Raw genomic sequence first — 22,046 nt, forward strand, 5'->3', positions numbered from 1 at the left:
CTCGTACTCCTTTCAGCCTACAAAAAGAAAAGGCAGCATTTCAGAAAAAATTCCGCCTTTAGTATGTTTACTGCTGCCCTGTAGTCACGCATGGATGTTTTGCAATTGCATCTTTACAGAGGAAGCAGGTAAAAAGCAAAACGTAGAAAGACCTAGGAGTTGTTTATTTTGCTTGAGTGATTATTTGGACCTTCCGAATTTTCTTTAATAATTTTCTTTCTGTAGTTAGTGTTTCTCTTCAGTAGCGCCAAGCATAGATGGTGTTTGAGAAAAATTCAAAAGATAAAATAAGAGTTTATTTTGTTGGAATGAATTCCCAAACACAAATCTCGTTTTCAGTTAGAAACTTTGGCCTATTATCATTTTGGCTTGTAGTTCCATAATGTACTTAACTACTAAAGGAAAAAACCGGATTCTCAGGTTCTCTCTTTCCCATCCCCTTTTATTTTTCAGTCCAGCGCACAACCACCAGAAGAGAACAAAAGGAAACCAGTTTTGGGAAAACTCGGCACTCTGTTCACGGCAGGAAGGAGAAGGAACACCAGAAACGGGTTAGAGAGTCCCACCAGCTCAAATGCCGTATCAGTCTCTCCCAAAGAAGTAACCTCTTCCAAACTCCCCGAAACAGAGACTGAGAAGAGTCAGCTTCAGGGCAGCCAACGAAAGCAGACAGACACGTGCGAGGAGGGCTCCCCCCAGGAAAAGTGCCAGGAGCCGGAGGACCAGCGCCCCGAGGGCTGCGTCCAGACGGCCCCCCCGGACGCCAAGCGGTCACCTGGCTCGGGCAGCCGTGCAGCGGAGGCGGCTGGGCAGCAGGGCCATGAAAGTGATTCACCCCAATTAGAACCTCTGGAGGCAGAGGGAGAGACTTTCCCAGATGCCACCACCGCTGCCAAGCAGCTGCATTCCTCACTAGGGAATTCCTCCGGGCAGGAGAACGCTTCGTTCGGCGCTGGCCGCGAGCAGGAGCCAGCTCGGGGAGCGAGGGGCGTGCCGGGCTTGCCCGCCGGGGAGCAGCCGGCCGACAGGGCCGCCCGCTTGTGTGCCCAAGGAGGCTCTCCGGAGCACGAAGACGCGCCGAGCCAGCCCCCCGAGGACGCATCGGCTCCTGCGGGCCACCGTCCCGCTGAGGGCGCAGAGAACCAGACGGGTTCGGCGCCGGGAAACAGCAAAGCCGACCCCCCGGGGCGAGACTGTCGGCCCCGCGAGCGCGCCCACCCCGCCAAAGTGTTGACTCTGGACGTCTACTTGAGAAAGACTGAGGTGGCGCGGGTGGACGAGCCGGTCGTGATCAGTCCCGGGGCTGAAGATTGCGGCGATTGCGAATATATGGAGAAGAGGTCGAGTGGCCGAAGGTCGGGGAGGCGGAGGAGGTCGCAGAAATCCACCGACTCCCCCGGTGCTGACCCGCTGCTGCCTGACTTTGAGCCCCGGAATGACGCGGTCTTCGACAACGAGGTGGCGCCAAACGCGGCCGCCGAAAACAGCTCTGCTGAAAAGAAAGTGAAATCTCCCGCCGGGGGCGTTGCCTCTGTTTCCGGCCTAAAGTCCAAGCCCAGCCCCGACCCCAAAGGGCAGCCGCTAGGGGAGTCCGAGCGGAGCAAACAGCCGCCTCCCGCCTCGTCCCCCACCAAGAGGAGGGGCCGGAGCCACGTTCCGGAGGCCGTGCCCACCTCACCCGCCGGTGGCCCGCGGGCTCCGGCCAAGGACTCTCTTCCCAGGAGGGCGTCCGGCCCCGGCCCCGGCCCCAGCCCCGGCCCGGCCGCCAAGGAGAGCGGGGAGGAGGCGGCCCGGGTCATCCACCGCAAGCTTACGGTCAAGAGCAGCGCGCTGCCGCCCGAGATCAAGCCCGAGCCCAAGAAGGGGCCGCTCCCCAACCTCTTCGACGGCCGGGGAGAGGGAAGTCGAAGCAAAGAGCTGGGCAGATCGGTCGGAGGTTCTGACGCCGACGGCTTGAAGCCCAGGAACCATTTCGGTGTGGGCAGGTGGACAGTGACCACTACAGTGACCATGTAAGTAACTGCGGGGTTGGGCTGGCGAGCCGCGGTCGCCGCACACGGGCTGGGCGCCCGCTCCAAGGGGCGCAGGTTCTTTGCATTTGTGGGAGAACTGTGTGCACTGGGTTTTCTCCTCGGTGGTGAAATTAAGATAGTGAAGGGCTAGTTAGCACAGTTAAGGTTTAAGAAGATGACCCATTCGGGACCTTAGTTGGTTGTTAATTCCTGTTAATATAAGCCTTTTAAGTTCAATGAATGTGAAACTGAGATATCTCAGGAGGTTCAGTGTTTACATAAATAATAGAAGACTGCATGGCTTGACGAACTAATTCTATTCTTTATTCAGAATATGCACCAGCATTCCTGGGTGGGTCATTCTTAAAACACAAATGAATTTGAAAACGGAGCAAACACTAGCATGTACAGTATACCCAGTAGCTTTGACGTGTCTGAGTTTAAGAGAATTAACAGAACCTTTTATGGAACTTGGTGCATTCTTGGCCTAAAGCTTTACAAAAAAATCTCTAATACAAGTATTTTGGTTCCCCTTTTATAATGTTAGGTAGTTTTGTGATATCTTTGCCACCAGGTCGAAAAGTAATTTTCAATTATTGAAATGAAGAAAGATCAGTGTTTTTACTGGAAGACTATTTGATAAATGAAAGGACACGTTAGAAGGATCAAGCTCAACAGCAGACTGTGACCACTTGCTGTTAAGTTTATTGATTTCTCAAATATTTATTGAGTACCTTCTTTCTGTGCATGGTAGTGTGCTAGGAACAATGGGGAAAATGCCACAACTGTGATTCAGTATATATTGCCTTTGAAAAGTTTATGGCACATTCTGGCACCCAAGATGCTGACAAATCAGGTAACTGTAAGAGGTGATAATCTGATTAAACTGCCAAATGGATGTTACCATCCCCAAGGCTGGGGATGTGCACAGGAGGAAGAAATCACTGTTGGTGTTTTGGAGGAAATGGGATTGTGCCTTGATGGTGAGTGTGATCTGTATAGGTAGACAGGATGGGGAGGGCACCCTGGAAAACTCTTAAGACCATCCCCCTTCCCACACTCATCCTCCTCCGTCTCTCAGCACATGTGAAAAGTGAGTATCTAAACTTTTTCCAGCATTCACACATTTATTAAAAGAGCTGAGATTTTCACAGTGTTATCGTTCTTTTTATATATATATATATAAATTTATTTTATTTCTGGCTGCATTGGGTCTTCGTTGCTGTGTGTGGGCTCTCTCCAGTTTTGGAGAGCGGGAGCCTCCCACTACAGTGGCCTCATCCGTTGCAGAGCACGGGCTCCAGGCACGCGGGCTTCAGTAGCTGTGCACGTGGGCTCAGCAGTTGTGGCGCATGGGCCCAGTTGCTCCGCGGCATGTGGGATCCTCCCGGACTAGGGCTCGAACCACTGTCCCCTGCATTGGCAGGCGGATTCTCAACCAGTGCGCCACCAGGGAAGTCCACAACATTACCATTCTTAAACTGAATGGATTCATTCTATTTGAATTCTTGGATAAGTAAGCTTAAGAGTAGGCAGTCCGCTTGGTAAACACCGGGGAGGAAATCCTGCTTAATGAATAACTTGAGCTACCTCACCAGCTGCCAACCTGGAGAACTTTGATAGAGTCAGCAATTTATTCTGTAACAGCAGCAGTGGAGAAATAACCTGAGTGAATGATGCCCATTATTTGTAGGCCAGTGTGACTGAACATTCAGACCTCCTAAGTATGAGCCTTAGAGAAACTATGCTGTGTACCTGATTAAGGGTGCTTGCCCGGTCTTCCAGTCAGAATACACCAGTGGGAAAACCAGAAATGTTACACCGTTAAGGGATAGGGTCAACAAACCAAGCAATCTTGCAATGCAACTCTTCTTCATGTGCTGTTTCCTGTGACAGAACTAAACCAAATGTCTTTTTCTGAGGAGTGATTATTTCCTACCTAAAATTTTCCTTTGCCAGAGGCTCAGTTTAATTCTGTTTTGCACACGGCCTTGCACTTGGTGAATCGGCAAATTATGGGAATGGAGAATTAATCATTGTTTCTCATCCTTTGACCCATTTATGTTTGACTGATTGATTTTTTTTCAGACCCTTTAGTTCTTCCTCATTGTTTTCACCTGGAGATGTTACGTGGATTATTTCTAAAAACAACTTGAATCTAAAATTTTGTAGTTAAAACCATTTTATATTCCCCGAAAAATAATCACTGTGAAGCAGCATGTTTCTTGATGCTGTTAGAGAAATTATGTCTTCAGTTCTACCAAGTATTGAATGTTGAGATTCTTAAAATGGTATGTTTAGAATAAGGAGAATTTTCTTCTCATATTATAGCCGTGGCTTCTTAGACTCCAGGATATTTTCCCTTCTCACATCTTAATGAAGGCATTACAACGTGAATTATAGGAGTCTTCCTTTTAATCAGTTTGAACCAGGTTAATTGTAGTGACTCTCTGTAGCAGAAGTTAATAGTACAGAAAGTTTGGTTGTAAAATGTATTTTGATCTTGGTGTAAATCTTTAACGTGCAGATGTGTGTGTCCTGTCCTTAACGTAGCTTATTGGCTAACCTGGAGCATTTTCCATTTACATCATAAGATCTACTTTGATATTTGACTGTTCCTTGAGCTGATCAGTGAGAATTTTTTAAATGTATATTCCCTGCTTATGTGAACATTCCTCATTAACTGATAGCATTTGTAAGTTCTCTTATTTCTAATCATCTCACTGGTTTTAGAATTTAATCTTTAAGGAAGTGCTTGTAAGTTAATTTTGCTTTTAAATTTCAGGTAAGGGCCCACCGTGAGGGAGCTTAGATATCTTAAGGAGATATTGGGGAAAGCAATGCCAAGGAGAAATTCATGAGAATATATCAAATATAGTATTTAAATAAAAAATTTAAAAATGAACATCTAATTCTTAATGCTGTATTTGGGAAGGACATCTCAAGTCTTCTCAGTCTAATCATTTTCTCCAGAAGAATAAAGTGTCTTCTTCCAAGGTCCTACTGCCTGTTCCTTCAAAAGGCTCCTCAGGCCCAGCCTTCTTGAAGGCCAGTGAGTCCATGCAGGAGGCAGTGTGAGATGTTAATGCTTCCCTACTTTGTGTTCTCATTATCGAGGTGGCCTCTAAGGTATGATTATCTTATAGCTCTCTTGATAATTTATTGACTCCTTGGATCATAAAGCTGGACAGAACCAGAGGCGGTCATTGAGGCGAAGCTAGTCTGATCCTATCTGGGGAAGCAGAATAGTAAGAGTTGTTGGGAGCATGACATCTGAAACCAGAACACCTGGCTTCTCTCACTTACTAGCTGTGTGACTTCAGGCAAAGTACTTACCTTCTCTAGATGCCAACTTCCTCATCTTAAAAAATGTGGGGCTTCCCTGGTGGCGCAGTGGTTGAGAGTCCGCCTGCCGATGCAGGAGACATGGGTTCATGCCTCGGTCTGGGAAGATCCCACATGCCGCGGAGCAGCTGGGCCCGTGAGCCATGGCCACTGAGCCTGCGCGTCCGGAGCCTGTGCTCTGCAACGGGAGAGGCCACAACAGTGAGAGGCCCACATACCGCAAAAAAAAAAAAAAAAGAGAGAGAATGTGTAAAATTGAACATGAGGCAAGCCATAGAAAGTGCTTGACGATCAGTGAATATCAGTGGGTGTTATCTCTTACATTAAACCACTAGACTAATGATTTAGACATTTTTGTTTTTAGCTTTAGAGTCTGTTTTTCTTGGAAAGCTTATATAAAAGTGATATATAAAACATAAGTAGGAGTGATTCTGGTTGAAAGGAGGGTGGTTGGCCAACAGTTCCATCCCCCAGTTTCTACTGTCCCCTGTTGCAGCCCTTGAAGAGAACCACAGGATATCTTCAATGATAACATGTATGTGTGTGAACCAGTACACACACACGTTCTAAACCATCTAGTTTTTTGTTTATTTTTACAGGTAGAGAAGGTAGAGTTTAGAGAGTTAAGGTGGCTTGACCAAGTTCACACAGATAATTGGTATAAGAGCCAGGACCAGAGCCAGAGGACATTTTTTTCCTCAGAAAGAAAACAGTGTGTACATTCAAAGACTTAAAATTTCCATTAGGGGGCAATTACACCCAAGAAATGTGAGAAAGAAGGGAGACTCTCTTTGCCCCCAGAATGGTGGCAAAACCAACAACTGAGTAATTGATAAGTAAATTATGGTACATCTATATGATGGATTTTTATGCAGACATTATGAAGACTTTTCATATTTTTTTAGTAACTTGAAAAATGTTAAAAATGTTAAATCTCTTCTTTTTTTTAAGGCAAGATACCAAACTCTATGAACAGACTAATCTCAATTCTATTGAAAATATTTCCCTATGCTTACAAAAAAGACGGGAAGTATACTAGAATGTTGACAGGGATAGTGTTTGAGTGGTAAGATTATGAGTGGTTTTTTGTCTTTATATTTTCTAAATGTTCTATAGTGAACACACTTGTATAGTCAGAGAAAATTTTTACGGGGGAAGGATGAAGGGAATTAAACTATCCAAAGAGGTAAATAATAGATAAATATTTTTTATAATCTCACTTTTGAGATAATGTAAAAAACAGTTATAATAAAATACACAATTGATTTTTGGGGAAATCATTTACATATTTAAAGTATGGGAGTGCAGGAAGTATTTAAATTGGTTCTGATGTTCTTCAGTCCCAACTCTAGTGCCAAGCACTGTACTTATCTACTAGGTACATGGTAAACTTATTAGAAAACTCGTTACCCTGTCACCTCTAGCCTTTCTTAGCTATATAATGTTTCATCCCTCGTACGGAAGCGCGACATCCATTGAAGGTAATTGATAGTATATTTAGAATTGTTTAAAAATTGTTTCATCAAAAATGTTACCTATCAGAAAGATACTGGCTTTTCACAGTTTTGTAATAAATTGGTATGTTCACTTTAAAACCCAGGTTAATAACTTTATCTTGCTGCTTTATTCTTGCAGCCCTGCCAAGCCCAAACATGTGGAACTAAATCTTAAAACCCCGAAGAATCTTGGCGGTTTGGGAAATGAGCATAATCCATTTAGCCAGCCAGTTTACAAAGGAAACACTGCCACCAAAATCTCCTTATTTGAAAACAAGCAGGCAAATAGCCCAAGACACACTGACCTTCGAGGTGTGAGGAACACTCCTGCCTCTAATAAAACATTTGTCAAGAGGGTACAGCTGAATTTAGCCCAAAAAGCCAAGGAAATGGAGCAGCCTGAAAAGAAGTTGATGCCAAATAGTCACCAGAATGGTGTGCTGGGGAAGGAAACCTTGGCAGAAGCCAAAGTTACTGTTCCTGAAGAGGAGACTCCTGGTTCTTGGCTTAACCAAGGTGATAAGGTAGATGGGCAAACAGATGCTGGCTGCCCTTCTGAACCAGTGGTTGCTGCTCTGATTCCTGTTAAGGACCACGAGCTCTTAGGAGAGGACGACTCAAAGGCTGCTGACAGCAAAAGACTTGAACGTGAAAATATGACTGATACAGCACAAGAGAGCCCTGCCGTTCTTGAGGCCAAAGATTCACCTCCAACAGCCATACCAAAGCCACAGGATGGATTTTCTGACTCACAGCACCCAGCTGGGTCATCTAATGGGCCTTCTCTTTCACTGGCTGGCCCCATTCCTGTGGATGATCCCAAAGACACATGTGCTCAAGCTCCTGTAAGCAGTTTTCTGTTCACTGATCTAAAAGTGTCAGAAAACCATAATGGATGTACTCTGCCCGTGTCTCATCAGAATAATGAGAAGATGTCCCCCTCCAGACTTGCAGGAGGAGGAGGGGGAGAAAGAAGCCCTCCTTTGTCCCCAGAGCACAGCCTGGCAGCTATGGGAAATGAGTGTCCATCCAAGGTCCTTGTCCAGGTCAGGTCCTTCATGCTTCCTGTGGAGAACACCAAGGATGTCCCCTCTGGGATCATCTCAGATAGCTCTGAAGTTAGAGAAGCACAGTTGCCAAGCTGTCACAATAATGAACTTGAAGTGGTTTCCGTTGCAAGTCGTACTCCCCAGAAAGAGGAAGTACAGGGCAATAAGAGCACATCACCCAAACACATTCATTGCACAGAGGAACATGTAGCAAAATCTGGCCCACAAGTCATGCTGCCCGAATCAGAAAAAGCTCTGCCTATTCAGGGCAACGGAAAACCCCTGAAGACTGAATCCAGCACCACCAACTACCCTGGCAACAGAAATCATTTCGAAACCCCTCAAAGACCCAATCAAAATGTTGTAAATGGCCAGGACAGTCCTGCAAGCCTTTTGAACATTTCTGCTGGTAGTGATGATAGTGTATTCGATTCTTCTTCTGATATGGAAAAATTCACTGAGATTATAAAAAAGATGGACAGCGCAGTTTGTGTGCCCCAGAAGAAAAAGAAGGCCAGGATGCCAAACTCCCCTGCCCCTCACTTCGCCATGCCTCCTATTCATGAGGACAATTTAGAAAAGGTGTTTGATCCCAACGTGTTTACTTTTGGTTTGGGTAAGAAAAAGGAAGGCCAGCCAGAAATGTCACTGGCTTTACATTGGATGCAGAATCTTGACACCAGATCCAAACTGAGACCCAAACGTTCATCCACTGAACAGAGTGTCCTTTTCAAGTCCTTGCAAACTCGCACTAATGGGAAAGGCGAGCCTCTGGCGGCTCCAGAAGTAAATGACAAGGAGAACAGGGATGTCACAAACGGTGGAGTCAAGAGATCGAGGCTAGAAAAAAGTGCACTTTTCTCAAGCATCTTATCTTCTTTACCACAAGACAAAATCTTTTCTCCCTCTGTAACATCAGTCAATACCATGACCACATCTTTCGACACCACTCACAACAGTTCTCTTTCTCGGCCTTCCGTGTTACAGCCCGTGGCTGAGGGTGCCCCACCCTGTGGTTTAGAGAAAGAACAGCCAAGTCTGCCACCCAGCAACGTAAAGGTCTTCAATTTCAACTCGTCAGATACGTCTCATTCGGGATTGGAAAGTCCGAGCTCCGTGGAAAAGTACCTGCAAAAAGAGGAAACCGGAAAAGATCTGGATTCACGAAGCAACCTACCCGTGCCAAAAACTACATTTTCTGAATTTTCAAAACTGAAGAACAGTGGTGATATGGAAAAGGCTAATCATATTGAAAGTGTTCTTAAATCGAACTTGCCGAGCTATGGAAGCAGTGACACAGACTTCCCCGGTCTTTTCAAATCCACTCTGTTTGACCCAAGCACTTCTTTTTCTGAAATGTCATTATCAGATACAACAGTAAGTAGCAACATAGTATTATTTATGTGGGGTATTTTTAAGTCAGAGGAGAGGGGGACGATGAACAATTCATGTTATTTGTTTAAAAATGGTTATGCTTGTGTCTGATAGTTTTTTATTCATCACATATTTGAAAACCTACTATGTACAAGGGTTTTTAGAGTCGAAGAGAAAAGGTACTTGGATTCTGTTCTCAAGGCATTTGTAGTCCAGCAAGGAAAATAAGCTACAAATATTTTAGGGCACTTGTGAATTTATGTGTTGTATTGTGAAAGGTGGAGTTAAGGTACCTTGAGAGCTCAGAGACAGTGTGTTTTTTCTTCCCTAGTTCTGTGTAAAAATGCTCAATACTATACCTAGAATTTTGAGCATTTATGAAGCAAGCTTCCTTTATCTGGAAAAGCCTCCACCGAGGAATCTTGTTCCTAACCGTTTCTCTTGTACTTTGAGATTCACTCTTTCTTCCCCTTAGTAGCAATAAATGTTTATCCCACATGGTTGATAAAGTATTTTCTCTTTATCTGGAATTAGTTTTCATTAGGGAAATATTATTTTCCTGCAAAGCTGTTGGGGAGTAAAGAATTTGGTCTACATTGGCACTTTCCTGTAACAGAGTAGAAAGGATGGCAAAATACCATTTTGAGAAACAGTTAAGATTTCTCCATCTTCTTTTATCTGACTGCTGGAAGTTGTTTTTACTCGGTTTTTGATGTGAATTTGTGGCTTTCCGTTACCAAGCTTGATACTCAAGTTGAAAGAGGGAGGCAGATAAGATTTAGAGCTCAGCTCTGCTAAGCCCAGAAACAGGAGTGGGCCTCTGTATTCCTGTTGCCCACCCTGTGAACCAGGCTACCTGGCAAGTGTAGATCAACATCCAACACAGTTTATCCAGGCAGAAAATATCTTGCCCACTTCCTCATTTGTACAGGGCACTGCCCCATGTTTGAATTTGTTGTATTAGCTTTTGCTACAAGCCTATCATGGAATACAATTCTGGAAGCTCTTTCAAAATGTATAGTTGGATTTCCAGCAGAGGCTCAGATCCCTCTGCTCAAAAGTTTTCATATTTTTTACTCTTAGGATGCCATACACACACACACACACACACACACACACACACACACACATATAGATGAAGATATAAAGTAAAAATTATTGAGGACCCCAAAGAGTTTTTGTTGATATGGGTTATGCCTATTGGCATCTATTATATTAGAAATTAATACTGAGAAAAATTAGAACATACAAATGTACATTCCTGTAGCCATCAGAGCAATGATGTCATCACATGTCATGGACCGTCTGGAAAATTCCGCACTACACCTGTGAGAGAAAGAAAGTGAAAGAGACAAATAACCTTATTGTGAAAATGGTTTTGACCTAATGGACTCCCTGCAGAATTATTGGGGACCCTCCAGGGACCCCTGGATTTCACTTTGAGAACCACTGCTGTAAACAGATAAAACTGAATCAGCCTATAGCACTTAGAAATCCTAAGATTTTTGAGTATTTCTCTGAAGCACAAAATTGACACTGGTCCACTTCCCGTACATTACAGCATTATTCTGTCTTTTTAATCATTCTTAGATTATCTCTTTTTTTTTTTTTTTTTTACGGTACGTGGGCTTCTCACTGTTGTGGCCTCTCCCGTTGCGGAGCACAGGCTCCGGACGCGCAGGCTCAGAGGCCATGGCTCACGGGCCCAGCCGCTGCGTGGCATGTGGGATCTTCCCGGGCTGGGGCATGAACCCGTGTCCCCTGCATCGGCAGGCGGACTCTCAACCACTGCGCCACCAGGGAAGCCCAGATTATCTCTCTTTGACAACGAGTCTGACAACAGAATATACAGTTTCCCTGTGGAGTCCCTTGAAAAACCCAATGAAATGGAGTAAAAAGGAGAAACAAAGTACTTTATACTTTCTCTAGGCCTTTTTATGATTAAAAAAATATATATTTTTTTGTTTTTTTTACACCTTGGGCTTTGTTGACTATATAACTATTCTCCCTTTAATGTCTTAACTGAATTTTATTTAAATATCAGGCTTTTTCTTTAGCTTGTCTTCTTGAAATGTCAATATATAAATAAGCATATGGCATTTTAATCTGTAATAATGCTCTACTGAGGCCCTTCCTATGGTCTTTCAGGCATATTCCACCCTGGTGTGGTGCAAGAGCGATCAGATCAAAGGCTGTCCTTAGAACAGGCATCCTGTTCAGTGAAAGTAGTCCATGTTTTATAATATTTTTACATGTGTAATTACTATTTTTATTATCTTAGGCATTTCTGGTTTTACTGGTCAGATGGTCTTGAAAATGATTAGTTTTGGAGCCATATAAAAATATATTTTGTTCATCAAAAAGGAGGGATTAAAGTAACCATGTACAATGTACGTTGTGAAATATACCATAAACACTTTATTTAGACTAGTTATGTGATGAAAAAACAGTAATTATAGATTCAGATAAGATATGTATATGAACACATAAAATGGATTCAGCTCATTCTAGATATGTGATTTATCCATTAGAATTTCTCTGTTTATTTGAAATTATACTGAGATTGTTTGAATTATAATCTCTTAGCTGAGTTCTTATTCTGTGAACTGATGTAAAACATAGGTCTGACTCTTACGCCCTGAACTTTACAGATTGGTGGAAGTATCCTAGGCGTTTAAATGAAAAGAAATTGAAATGTCAAATACAGTTAGAGGGGGGAAAACGCCCTTATTTTAATAGAGTCAAAGAGAGTTTGTTTTGTTTTTTAAATTTTTATTTTATTTTTGGCTGCCTTGGGTCTTTGATGCTGTGCGCAGGCTATTCTTCGTTGAGGTTCCCGGGCTTCTCATTGCGGTGGCTTCTCTTGTTGCAGAGCACGGGCTCTAGGCACACAGGCTTCAGTAGTTGTGGCACTCGGGCTCAGTAGTTGTGGCTCGCGGGCTCTAGAGTGCAGGCTCAGTAGTTGTGGCACACGGGCTTAGTTGCTCCGTGGCATGTGGGATCTTCCCGGACCAGGGCTCGAACCCGTGTCCCCTGCACTGGCAGGCGGATTCTTAACCACTGTGCCACCAGCGAAGTCCCGTCAAAGAGAGTTTTAAGACAACTTTGGCATAGATCAAGGTAGACATGTTTCCAAATTGACAGATATGAGGCAAATACGATCTTAAAGGATCATGAGAGGAGAAAAGAGGACTTTACATAAAGTTTAATTATTTGTTGTGTTTTTGTTCATCTGATTACAGACACTTAAAGGAAGTGTCCAGAATAAAATCAATCCCCGACCTGGAAAGGTAAGATTATTTTCTATTCCGAGTCTAGATTTCATTTTGATCTGTTAAAGTGCAGTAAAACGTGCTACCACTCTCACTTTCTTTAGGTGGTGATATACGGTGAACCTGACGTCTCAGAGGAGTGCATTGAAGTGTTCAGTGACATTGAGGATTGCAGCTCTTGGAGCCTCTCTCCCGTGATACTCATAAAAGTTGTTAGAGGATGGTAAGAGTGACACTTTGTGTTTCTGACTTGGCGGGTGTGTGTTTCACCTTTTTAATTATCCTTTTGGTCATTAGTACTTATTATAAATTATGCCCTTAGCAATGTAAAGGGCAGACAATACTAGTCATAGTGAATACTAAAAGAAATTCATGTCTAAGAAATATGGTTTATAATGTTATTTCTGATGATAGGAATGATGCATGTTGTTGTTAGAAAAATCAGAAAAGTGCAGCAGTATAAGTTTCTTTTTCCCACATAATGTTGGTTTGGACTAATGAGCACCAGAGTCCATAATATACTTTTGGTTTTTGAATTTTCAATGAGGTTGATAAGAATTGCACCACTCATGTTGATAGGTCATAGTCATGTTGATAGAATTTTTTAAATTCTATAAGAAAAAACATCTTTGCTAACTTTTTTTAATGACAGTTCAGTGAAGGACTAATCTAAATTTTACTTTCTGACTTTTTGACAGCAGATCGTTTTTATTAAGTAAAGAAACCGTGAAACAATTATATTACCAGCTTAAATGCTTCCAGGAAATACACAGGAAATTGAATAAAGAAAAGCAGTTTTTAAAAAAAAATCACTTACCTGGCATGAATACTTTAGTGCCTATTTATAAGCTTGTTTAAAAGAAAGAGTGTAGGGCTCTTTATGGTTTACAAAATTATTAAGCTTTTCTTTAGGTCTCCATTTGATTAAATATGCAGCATCTTTCCTCTTAGGTTTTAGATATTTTAATATATTTTTCTGTATATTCAACATATTCATTAGAAAAATACAATTAGCTTTTGTTCTTAAATTTGAAAACTGAAGGTTATAATTTTGTTTTTAATGAATAGTGATTCTTCAACTTTTGTTGACTTCTCTTAAGACCAGCACTGTCATATATTGTCATGAGGTTTTTCTTTAGTGTTAGGATGTTGTTGGGAAGAATACTGTAAAAATGCTTTCTGGGTCACTAAAGTTAAAGTATTACATAGTATATCTGAAAGTTGCTAAAGACAGTAGATCTTAAAAGTTCTCATCACTAGGAAAAAAATTGTAACTGTGAGGTGGTAGATGTTAACTAAACTTATTATGGTGATCATTTCATAATATACACAGATATCAAATCATCATGTTGTACAACTTGAACTAATACAATGTTATATGTCAATTAGATCTCAATAAAACTGCAAAAAATGCTTTCCATTAACATGCATGTAGTAGTCCTTTGTATCAATATATCCATTGATATGGTTCTAATATATAAGTTAAAATCCCTCAAGAGAAGTGTTTTTTACATACATAAAAAGAAAAAAATTGCAATAAACGTCCATTTATCTGACATATTACTAAGTCTCCACCAACTGGCAATTCTATAAAACTTTAGTAGCTCTATAATGTTCATATTGATAGTTAAAAGTCCTCTAAAATCCTGATAAAATTCTTCAGTTATCAGAGCTTAATTATGCCCACTGAAGTTTTAGTTTTAGGGAGAGTTTATGCTGTTTTAATTGCTAGAGAATTGGCCACTAATACATGGTATATATATATAGTGGCCATTGGCCAGAATATTTGCATATTCAAAATCTCTCTCACCAAGACTGGCTAATAGTTTTGCTATGTTTTATTCTTAGCTGGATTTTTTATGAGAAACCAAATTTTGAAGGACACTCCATCCCCTTAGAAGAGGGAGAATTGGAACTGTCTGGTCTCTGGGATATAGAAGATATTTTGGAAAGAAACGATGACGAGGCAGAGTCGGCTAAGCCTGTGGTGATTGGTTCAATCAGACTTGTGGTCCAGGTAGGTAAAATTCGTAAGGTTTTAATAAAGGCAAACTGAATTTCATCCATTCTTTCAGCAAATATTTATTGAATGCTGGGTATAATTATTTTGAGAGAGAGTTTCATTTTATGATAAAAGTGGGACAAATATTTGGTGTTTTATGGATGTATTTTCTGTATTTTAAACATTTGTACATGTTAAATGAATTAGAACTAAGAAACATTCTAATTGGTTAGTCATCTTTTTCACAATAAATCCTGAAGGTAAATTTCTCATTCCGGCCCCCCATTCCCATCTGCAAATGTATTTTACTTAATAACCTAGTTTTGATGAGTTCTGTATGTACAGATTTTTGTTTTTTTAAAAATAAATTTATGTATTTATTTTTGGCTACATTGGGTCTTCGTTGCTGCGTGTAGACTTTCTCTAGTTGCAGAGAGCGGAGGCTACTCTTTGTTGCGGTGAACTGGCTTCTCATTGCGGTGGCTTCTCATGTTGCACGTGTTGTGGAGCACGGGCTCTAGGTGCGCGGGCTTCAGTAGTTGTGGCACGTGTGTACAGTAGTTGTGGCTTGCGGGCTCTAGAGCACAGGCTCAGTAGTTGTGGTGCACGGGCTTAGTTGTTCCGTGCGTGTGGGATCTTCCCGGGTTCCCTGCATTGGCCACCACTGTGCCACCAGGGAAGTCCTGAACAGATTTTTCTTTTTTTTTTCTTTTTTTTAAAATTAATTTATTATTTATTTATTTTTGGCTGCGTTCAGTCTTCGTTGCTGTGTGCGGGCTTTCTTTTTTAGTTGAGGCGAGCGGGGGTTACTCTTCATTGTGGTACACAGGCCTCTCATTGCGGTGGCTTCTCTTGTTGCGGAGCATGGGCCAGATTTTTGTTTTACTTAGTTTTTTGGTTGCTGTGCGAGTTCTTATTACCTTGAGTGGCTTACAGGAGTTATGTTTTGGAAAAATAAATAATCCAAAGATAATTCAGTTGATCGACTCTGGCATTTCATGTGGGTTTTTAGAAAAATAGGTATTTAAGGCCACTTTATGGATTGGGTAAAAATTTCTTGGTCCCTTATTCGTTGTTGAGGAACTTGTATCAGTTCTTCACGGTTCTTGGCATTTGATGATTCTTTACCTTTAAAAATGTAAAAGGTTATCTTCCAAGTGAAAAAACTCCATTTGTGTACTAGACATGGGTGTTGGGGTACAATAGGGAAAAAAGCCATGTTCCAAAATGAGAATGAGTAAGAGTGACTAACAGCTTTTGGCGGAAGAAAATGTCACCTGTTTCCTGGGTCAACATTTCTGAGTGACTTAGGTGGTAATATTGGTATTCTAAACGATTTATCTCTTACTAGTTTTAAGTACATAATGTGATGAACCTTATGTAAGACACGAGAAACACCATTTTAATATGTCATAGTGGGATAATTTACCTGCAGTTTTTATTTATTGCTCAAATAGTATTGGTAATGAAACAATATTTTAAACTATCATCCAAAATCCCATCTCTCATGAAGTGTCCTCCCTTCATTTTTCTGAATTCTCTACTCTTTCTTGGCCATATTATAATCTGCTTTTTCTATAGTTGTAATCATAATACAGGTACAGTGTTGTTTTCCTTTAAAACTGTGATTCTCAATCCTTTTTTTCTCTCTCCATACCACTTTCCTGAAGGTTACACTCCCGTTTGTAACATCTCTCAGTGATTTGCAACTGGGGGAGGTATTAGGATCTGGTGGGGTGGGGATTTAGGGATCCTGGAAGGTGGGCTAAGGGAGATGAAGCACATTGGTAAAGAGGCCTCCTGTTTCCCCTGATAATAGCAGACCTAAGGTGAATTAATGCTTTTCATGTTATTACATGGTTTGGGGTTTAACTGAGCATCATATTCCATTGATATGATGCGCTATCATTTATTTTACCTTTCTTCTTACTGTGGGACTTAGGGGAAAACTTACCTTAAATAATACTGCATGAACATTTTTGTGCATTTAATAATGTATACATTTTCTGATTTATTTCCTTGGGGTAAGTTTTTCTGAATGGTGTCATGTTAAAGAGAAGGAATACTTTTATGGCTCCTAATATGTGACGAATTGTAACTTTTTACAGATTGTGTTTATGGTTTCTTGACACATAAACATAAGTCACAACGTATATTCAAGGGGGTCACCTTTTCAGTTCACTAGATTTGTTCCTTTTGTTAATGTTTGAAAGAGCTGCCCCTAAACTGACCCAAGTGTTAACCATTTTTTCTGTACCTCAGTTCACCTCGCTCTGCAACACAGAAGAGGTTCAAAAAACATTCGATCAGGGCTCAGGCACTCAGCCAAGAGAGGCCTTTTGTAGAGTGTTTGATGGACATGCAGTGCATGGAATAGTGACTAAAGTGTAGAGATTTAAATCACCATAAACGTGTGCCTTTGCCTTTTATGACTTAGACCAAGCCGACATCATAGTCAAGGACAGTTACCACAGGGGGCTTATGGGCACAAAACAGCTGAGGAAGATTCCAAGTGCAACCACTCTATAAACCAGTATCCCTGGACATGGACGGTCACAGGAGAGCAAAGGAACTAAAACTCATGTTACCAAGGAAAGTGAAGCAGTTTTGGTTTTTTTTGTTTGTTTGTTTGTGAGGATGAGAGAAATAACTATGTTCCAAAACTCTAAAATACATTTCTGGTGCTCTTTGCTTGAATGTAACACTGAGATATATGACTAAACCAATGTGTCTGCCCCGAAAGATCATATATTATTAGGTCATGGGTGAAAACAGGAAAGGGATAAAGTGGCAGGTGATCTGTGCAACCTATTGTATATTTAAAGCTTCTTTTAATTATTTGAAAAGAAGAATAATGAGCTTACTGTAGAGTTTAATACATGGTGTACTATTATACATGTATACGTGTATTCGTGTATTCATTTTTCTTTTTTTTTTTTTTTTAGGATTACAGAGTTAGTCACATTGACTTATTTACTGAACCAGAAGGGTTAGGACTTCTAAATTCCTACTTTGATGATATTGAAGAAATGCAGGGGTTTGGTATGATGCAGAAGACTTGTTCCATTAAAGTACATTGGGGCATGTGAGTATTTTATTTCCAATACAATTTTAATGAAGCCCTTTTTTGAGTGTAAAAGGAGGACTTAAGATACTCTGTCTCTGATTTGTTGTCCTGTCAAGTAATTATTGACTACAAGGTTTTATTATTTTTTTGATAAGACACATAAAAATCTGATATTTTTGGTTACTGTGTTACCTATGTTCTTATGATTCAGCTCTCTTATAAACAATGATGATTTCTTGGAGGAAGTGCAGGGAGAAAACTGCATTTTTAAAAAAACTTTTATTTATTTTTGGCTGTGTTGGGTCTTCGTTGCTGCACACAGGCTTTCTCTAGCTGCCGCGAGTAGGGGCTACTCTTTGTTGTGGTGTGCAGGCTTCTCCTTGTGGTGGCTTCTCTTGTTACGGAGCACAGGCTCTAGGCACGCAGGCTTCAGTAGTTGTGGCTCATGGGCTCTAGAGCGCAGGCTCAGTAGTTGTGGCGCACGGGCTTTGTTGCTCTGCGGCATGTGGGATCTTCCTGGACCAGGGATCAAACCCGTGTCCCCTGCATTGGCAGGTGGATTCTTAACCACTGCACCACCAGGGAAGTCCAAAAACTGCATTTTTAATGTGGGAATTTCCTTTTTGCAAAGGAACCTGATTCATTCAAAGTTGAGTTGCAGATTATACCTTCAGGGTAATTCAAAGGAGGTAATTAAAACATGTGTGCCCCTGATATTTCAGGTGGGATGGTGGCCAACATGCATGCTACTTCCTTTAACATTTTCACACAATGCTTTCCAAAGCCCCTAGAATGTTGGTTTCAAAAATCACAGGAAATTGCAAGGGTATTTTGAAGGAAATGGGAATATCTCAGAGGAGAAACAAGGCTAGAAAGTTCAGGCTGCAGAACTGAAGCTTGTGGCTTCTGCAGTGGAGCGCACAGCCCAGGGCATGTGACAGACATCCACTGAGATGCAGGAAAAAACACTAAAGCTTCTTTATATATTATTTAAAATCTTCTTTTCAAATTTTGTCTTTGTGTATCTTTTCTAATCAATTCATAATATATTCAGTGGTTGTATATATAAGTTATATATTCAGAGACTGCTCAAGAGATTTTATTAATGGAATATGCATAAGATAATACATATGTAATGAGTCTGAAGGTAAATACTACAAGAAACATAAATTATGGAGAGGGACAAGTGGAAGTGCTACTTTAGAGAGTGGTCGGGAAGGTCCCTGGTGACCTTTAAGCAGAGACCTGAGGAAGTGAGGGAGTCAGCTGAGGGACATCTGAGGGAGGTGGAGCAGGGGAGTGTCCTAGGCAGGAAGCCCAGCATTTGCAAAGCCCTCCAGGGGATGTTTGGGCAACAGGTGGGAGGTCTGGCTGCAGTAGAGTGAGCTAGGAGGACCAGTGATGGGAGAGAGGCCTCCTGTCATGTCAGACCTTGAAGGACTTGGGAGGGATTTTAGATGGCTCCAAGTGACGTGAGAACTCATTGGAGGATTTTGATCTAACTTGTGTTTTAGGAGGATCACTCTAGCTGCTGTGTAAAAGTAGATTGTAAAGAGGTAAGAATGGAAGCAAAGAAACCGGTTAGGAGGTCACTGCAGTTACATAGGCAAGAGGTTTTGGTGACTCGGCATGATAGTAGTGGTGAAAAATGGTCAGATTCTGGATACATTTTGAAGACAGAACCAACATGTGCTGACAGATTTTATGTGGGGTGTGAGGGGCTGAGAAATGTCCAGGGTTTGGGACCCCAGCATTTACCAGAATGGAGAAAACTAGGAGGGGGAATGAAACCCAGGAGTTGAGTTTGTGAGGTTAAGTTGGAGATGTCAACTGTACATAAGAGGTCAGGAAGGTGACTGGATGCATGACACTGGAATTCGGGCTTGGGGTGAGGCTGGAGATAAAATCAGGAGTCATCAGCACGGAGAATGTATCTAAACCCGGTGCTAGATAAGATCTCATCGGGGAGTGAGTGTAAAGAGCAGAAAAGGCCTCTGAGCTTCTGGCACTTTTGTGTTTAGTGATTGGTAAGAAAAGGAGGAATCTAAACAAAAAAAGTGTCTTCATCTCTTGCTGCCTTTTATTTTTTTCACATCAAAGAGATCTCTACATCTTTTTTCTCAAAGCATTTAATGTTGAGAAATATCACTTTCCTTAGAAGAATGAAATAGGCGTCTGCCATAATATTTTAATCTCCATGTCTGGAAGGTTTCATGACTCAGGCTTGGGCTATGTGGAAGCATAATGAGCTACACTTAAATAAAGTTTCTTACCTTGACAGTAAGTTTAACCTAGTTTTATAGGTGGTAGTTGCAAACCAGTAACGTTTTACAAGTTTTGATGGGCTTGCATGGCAGTAGACTTTTTTTTTTTTTTTCTGGTTCTTCATTTCCATTAGGATAATAGGAAGCTGCCTTGGATGTCAGCTCAAAGTTTGGGGTCATTGAACTTGGTCATCTTGGGACCAGGTCAGTAGTACTTTTACAGATCTCCAAGGAGAATCTCAGTGGGTTGGGAGAATTCAGCAGATAACAGGTACCCGAGCTCATGTTGCTTCTGTTGGTGCAGCAGTCCCCTGAACTGGTGTAAGAGAAGATTTTGCTGGGGGTGGTGTAGGGGGCGTGGTACTTGTTTAGATTCCATTAGGAGATTTATTTCAGGGCCTGTTCATTCTGGATTAGGTTTTGCTACACATACACAAATTAAGAGTATTACTGGTCAGTTTCTTATTTGGGAAAGTGAGACATTTCTAACTCACATTTCCTTTCAGATTCTGTTGCCTGTGATTTGTTTTTAAACCTCTGTTTAAAGCAGCTGGCTAATCCTAGTACCCATCCTTGTAGAGGTGAGGGCGCATCTTTTTTTGAGTATATTTCTAATAAACAAAGCTAAAGGATGTTAGAACTTCAAAGGGAGCATTATGAGCATCTGTTCCAACACCATCATTTAACCAAGGAAGACAGGTTTTGGTCACTTTCTCAAGTTGGATTAGTTGTTAGGATTGGTCGTCAGCAGAACAGGTACTGGAATGCAGGTGTTCTGAAGTCAAGGGACATTTTTTAATAGCCACATATTCTTTTGATCAGTGCTGTTATGAAATATCTGATATATAAGAATATATGTATATGTGAATTACGAAGTCTAGTAGTCAAGCCCCCACGTGCCCATCATCCGACTGAGAACCTCACTGTTACCAATGCCGCAGGACCTGGCATAGCCCGCCTGCTCCCATCCCCCTGACTCCTCTACGTGTGTGACCCCTCTCTGAAACTTTGTGGTTTTCTCATTCCCTTATTTTATAGTTTCATCCTATGGTATCTGTCCCTGCACTGTTTTAGTTGTGCTTGCTTTTGAACTTCATAAAAATGTTATCAAACGTCCGTGTGGCTTGTTCCTTTTTCTTTACGTTGTTTCTAAGATTACCCATATTGATGAGCATATCTGTACTTACTCTTTTTGTTTGTTTTAAATTTATTTTTTGGCTACATTGGGTCTTTTTTTTTTTTTTTAAATAGGACTCTATTCACAGGAGTCTTAGCCTCTAGAAATGTTTTGCATTGAAAGAAAGCTATAAAGAATTGATCTTTTCTTTAGATCAATTCTTTAACATTGTTTAAAAGTTTTCTATGTTATATAACCACATGTAAAAATTATGACTAATGAATTCAATCAAACTCCAAATTTTAATCCTCTGAAAGTAGCTTTTAGGTTAAGATATTAAGTATGGCTCAATGTTGTACCTTCAGTTGACTTGTCATCTATTGAAAGAAGGCCCACTTGGATGGGAGCCCCATCTTCCTCTCTGCCTTGACTCAGGTGGGCCTGTGCTCATACATATCCCTACTTGGAGGCATGACCTATTCTTAGATTTCAACTCTCTGATGGGTTCAAGAAATTCTGTAATCTTCTACTTTATCCAGCTTTTTCTTCTTGTTAGAATAACACTCTTCACAGCTTTCTCCATCTTAAGTGGAAACTAGCAGTCCCATTGTGATGATTTTTTTAAATTAATTAATTATTTTATACAGCAGGTTCTTATTAGTCATCCATTCTACACATATCAGTGTATATATGTCAATCCCAATCTCCCAATTCATCCCACCACCACCCCCCGCCACTTCCCCCTCTTGGTGTCCATACGTTTGTTCTCTACATCTGTGTCTCTATTTCTGCCCTGCAAACCAGTTCATCTGTACCATTTTTCTAGGTTCCACGTATATGCGTTAATATACGATATTTGTTTTTCTCTTTCTGCCTTACTTCATTCTGTATGACAGTCTCATCCATCCACATATCCACAAATGACCCAATTTTGTTCCTTTTTATGGCTGAGTAATACTCCATTGTATATATGTACCACATCTTTATCCATTTGTCTGTTGATGGGCATTTAGGTTGCTTCCATGACCTGGCTATTGTAAATAGTGCT

The 22,046-nt window shown here is 41.3% G+C and overlaps 1 protein-coding gene across 1 annotated transcript in view; it reads left to right on the top strand.

The window, feature by feature from the left end:
- Positions 1-1,293: 1,293 nt before the first annotated feature.
- CRYBG1 (crystallin beta-gamma domain containing 1) overlaps positions 1,294-22,046 on the top strand; it is a 56,596-nt gene continuing 35,843 nt past the window's right edge. The window contains exons 1-6 of the mRNA XM_024755106.1: positions 1,294-2,012; positions 6,993-9,279; positions 12,519-12,566; positions 12,653-12,771; positions 14,397-14,565; positions 17,496-17,635. Of these exons, the coding sequence (XP_024610874.1) occupies positions 1,330-2,012; positions 6,993-9,279; positions 12,519-12,566; positions 12,653-12,771; positions 14,397-14,565; positions 17,496-17,635 (3,446 nt within the window). The 5' untranslated portion in view covers positions 1,294-1,329. The remainder of the gene's footprint in view (positions 2,013-6,992; positions 9,280-12,518; positions 12,567-12,652; positions 12,772-14,396; positions 14,566-17,495; positions 17,636-22,046) is intronic.

This window comes from Neophocaena asiaeorientalis, unplaced genomic scaffold, assembly GCF_003031525.2.
Source record: "Neophocaena asiaeorientalis asiaeorientalis breed wild unplaced genomic scaffold, Neophocaena_asiaeorientalis_V1.1 scaffold105, whole genome shotgun sequence".
In the NCBI taxonomy this organism is placed as follows: domain Eukaryota; kingdom Metazoa; phylum Chordata; class Mammalia; order Artiodactyla; family Phocoenidae; genus Neophocaena; species Neophocaena asiaeorientalis.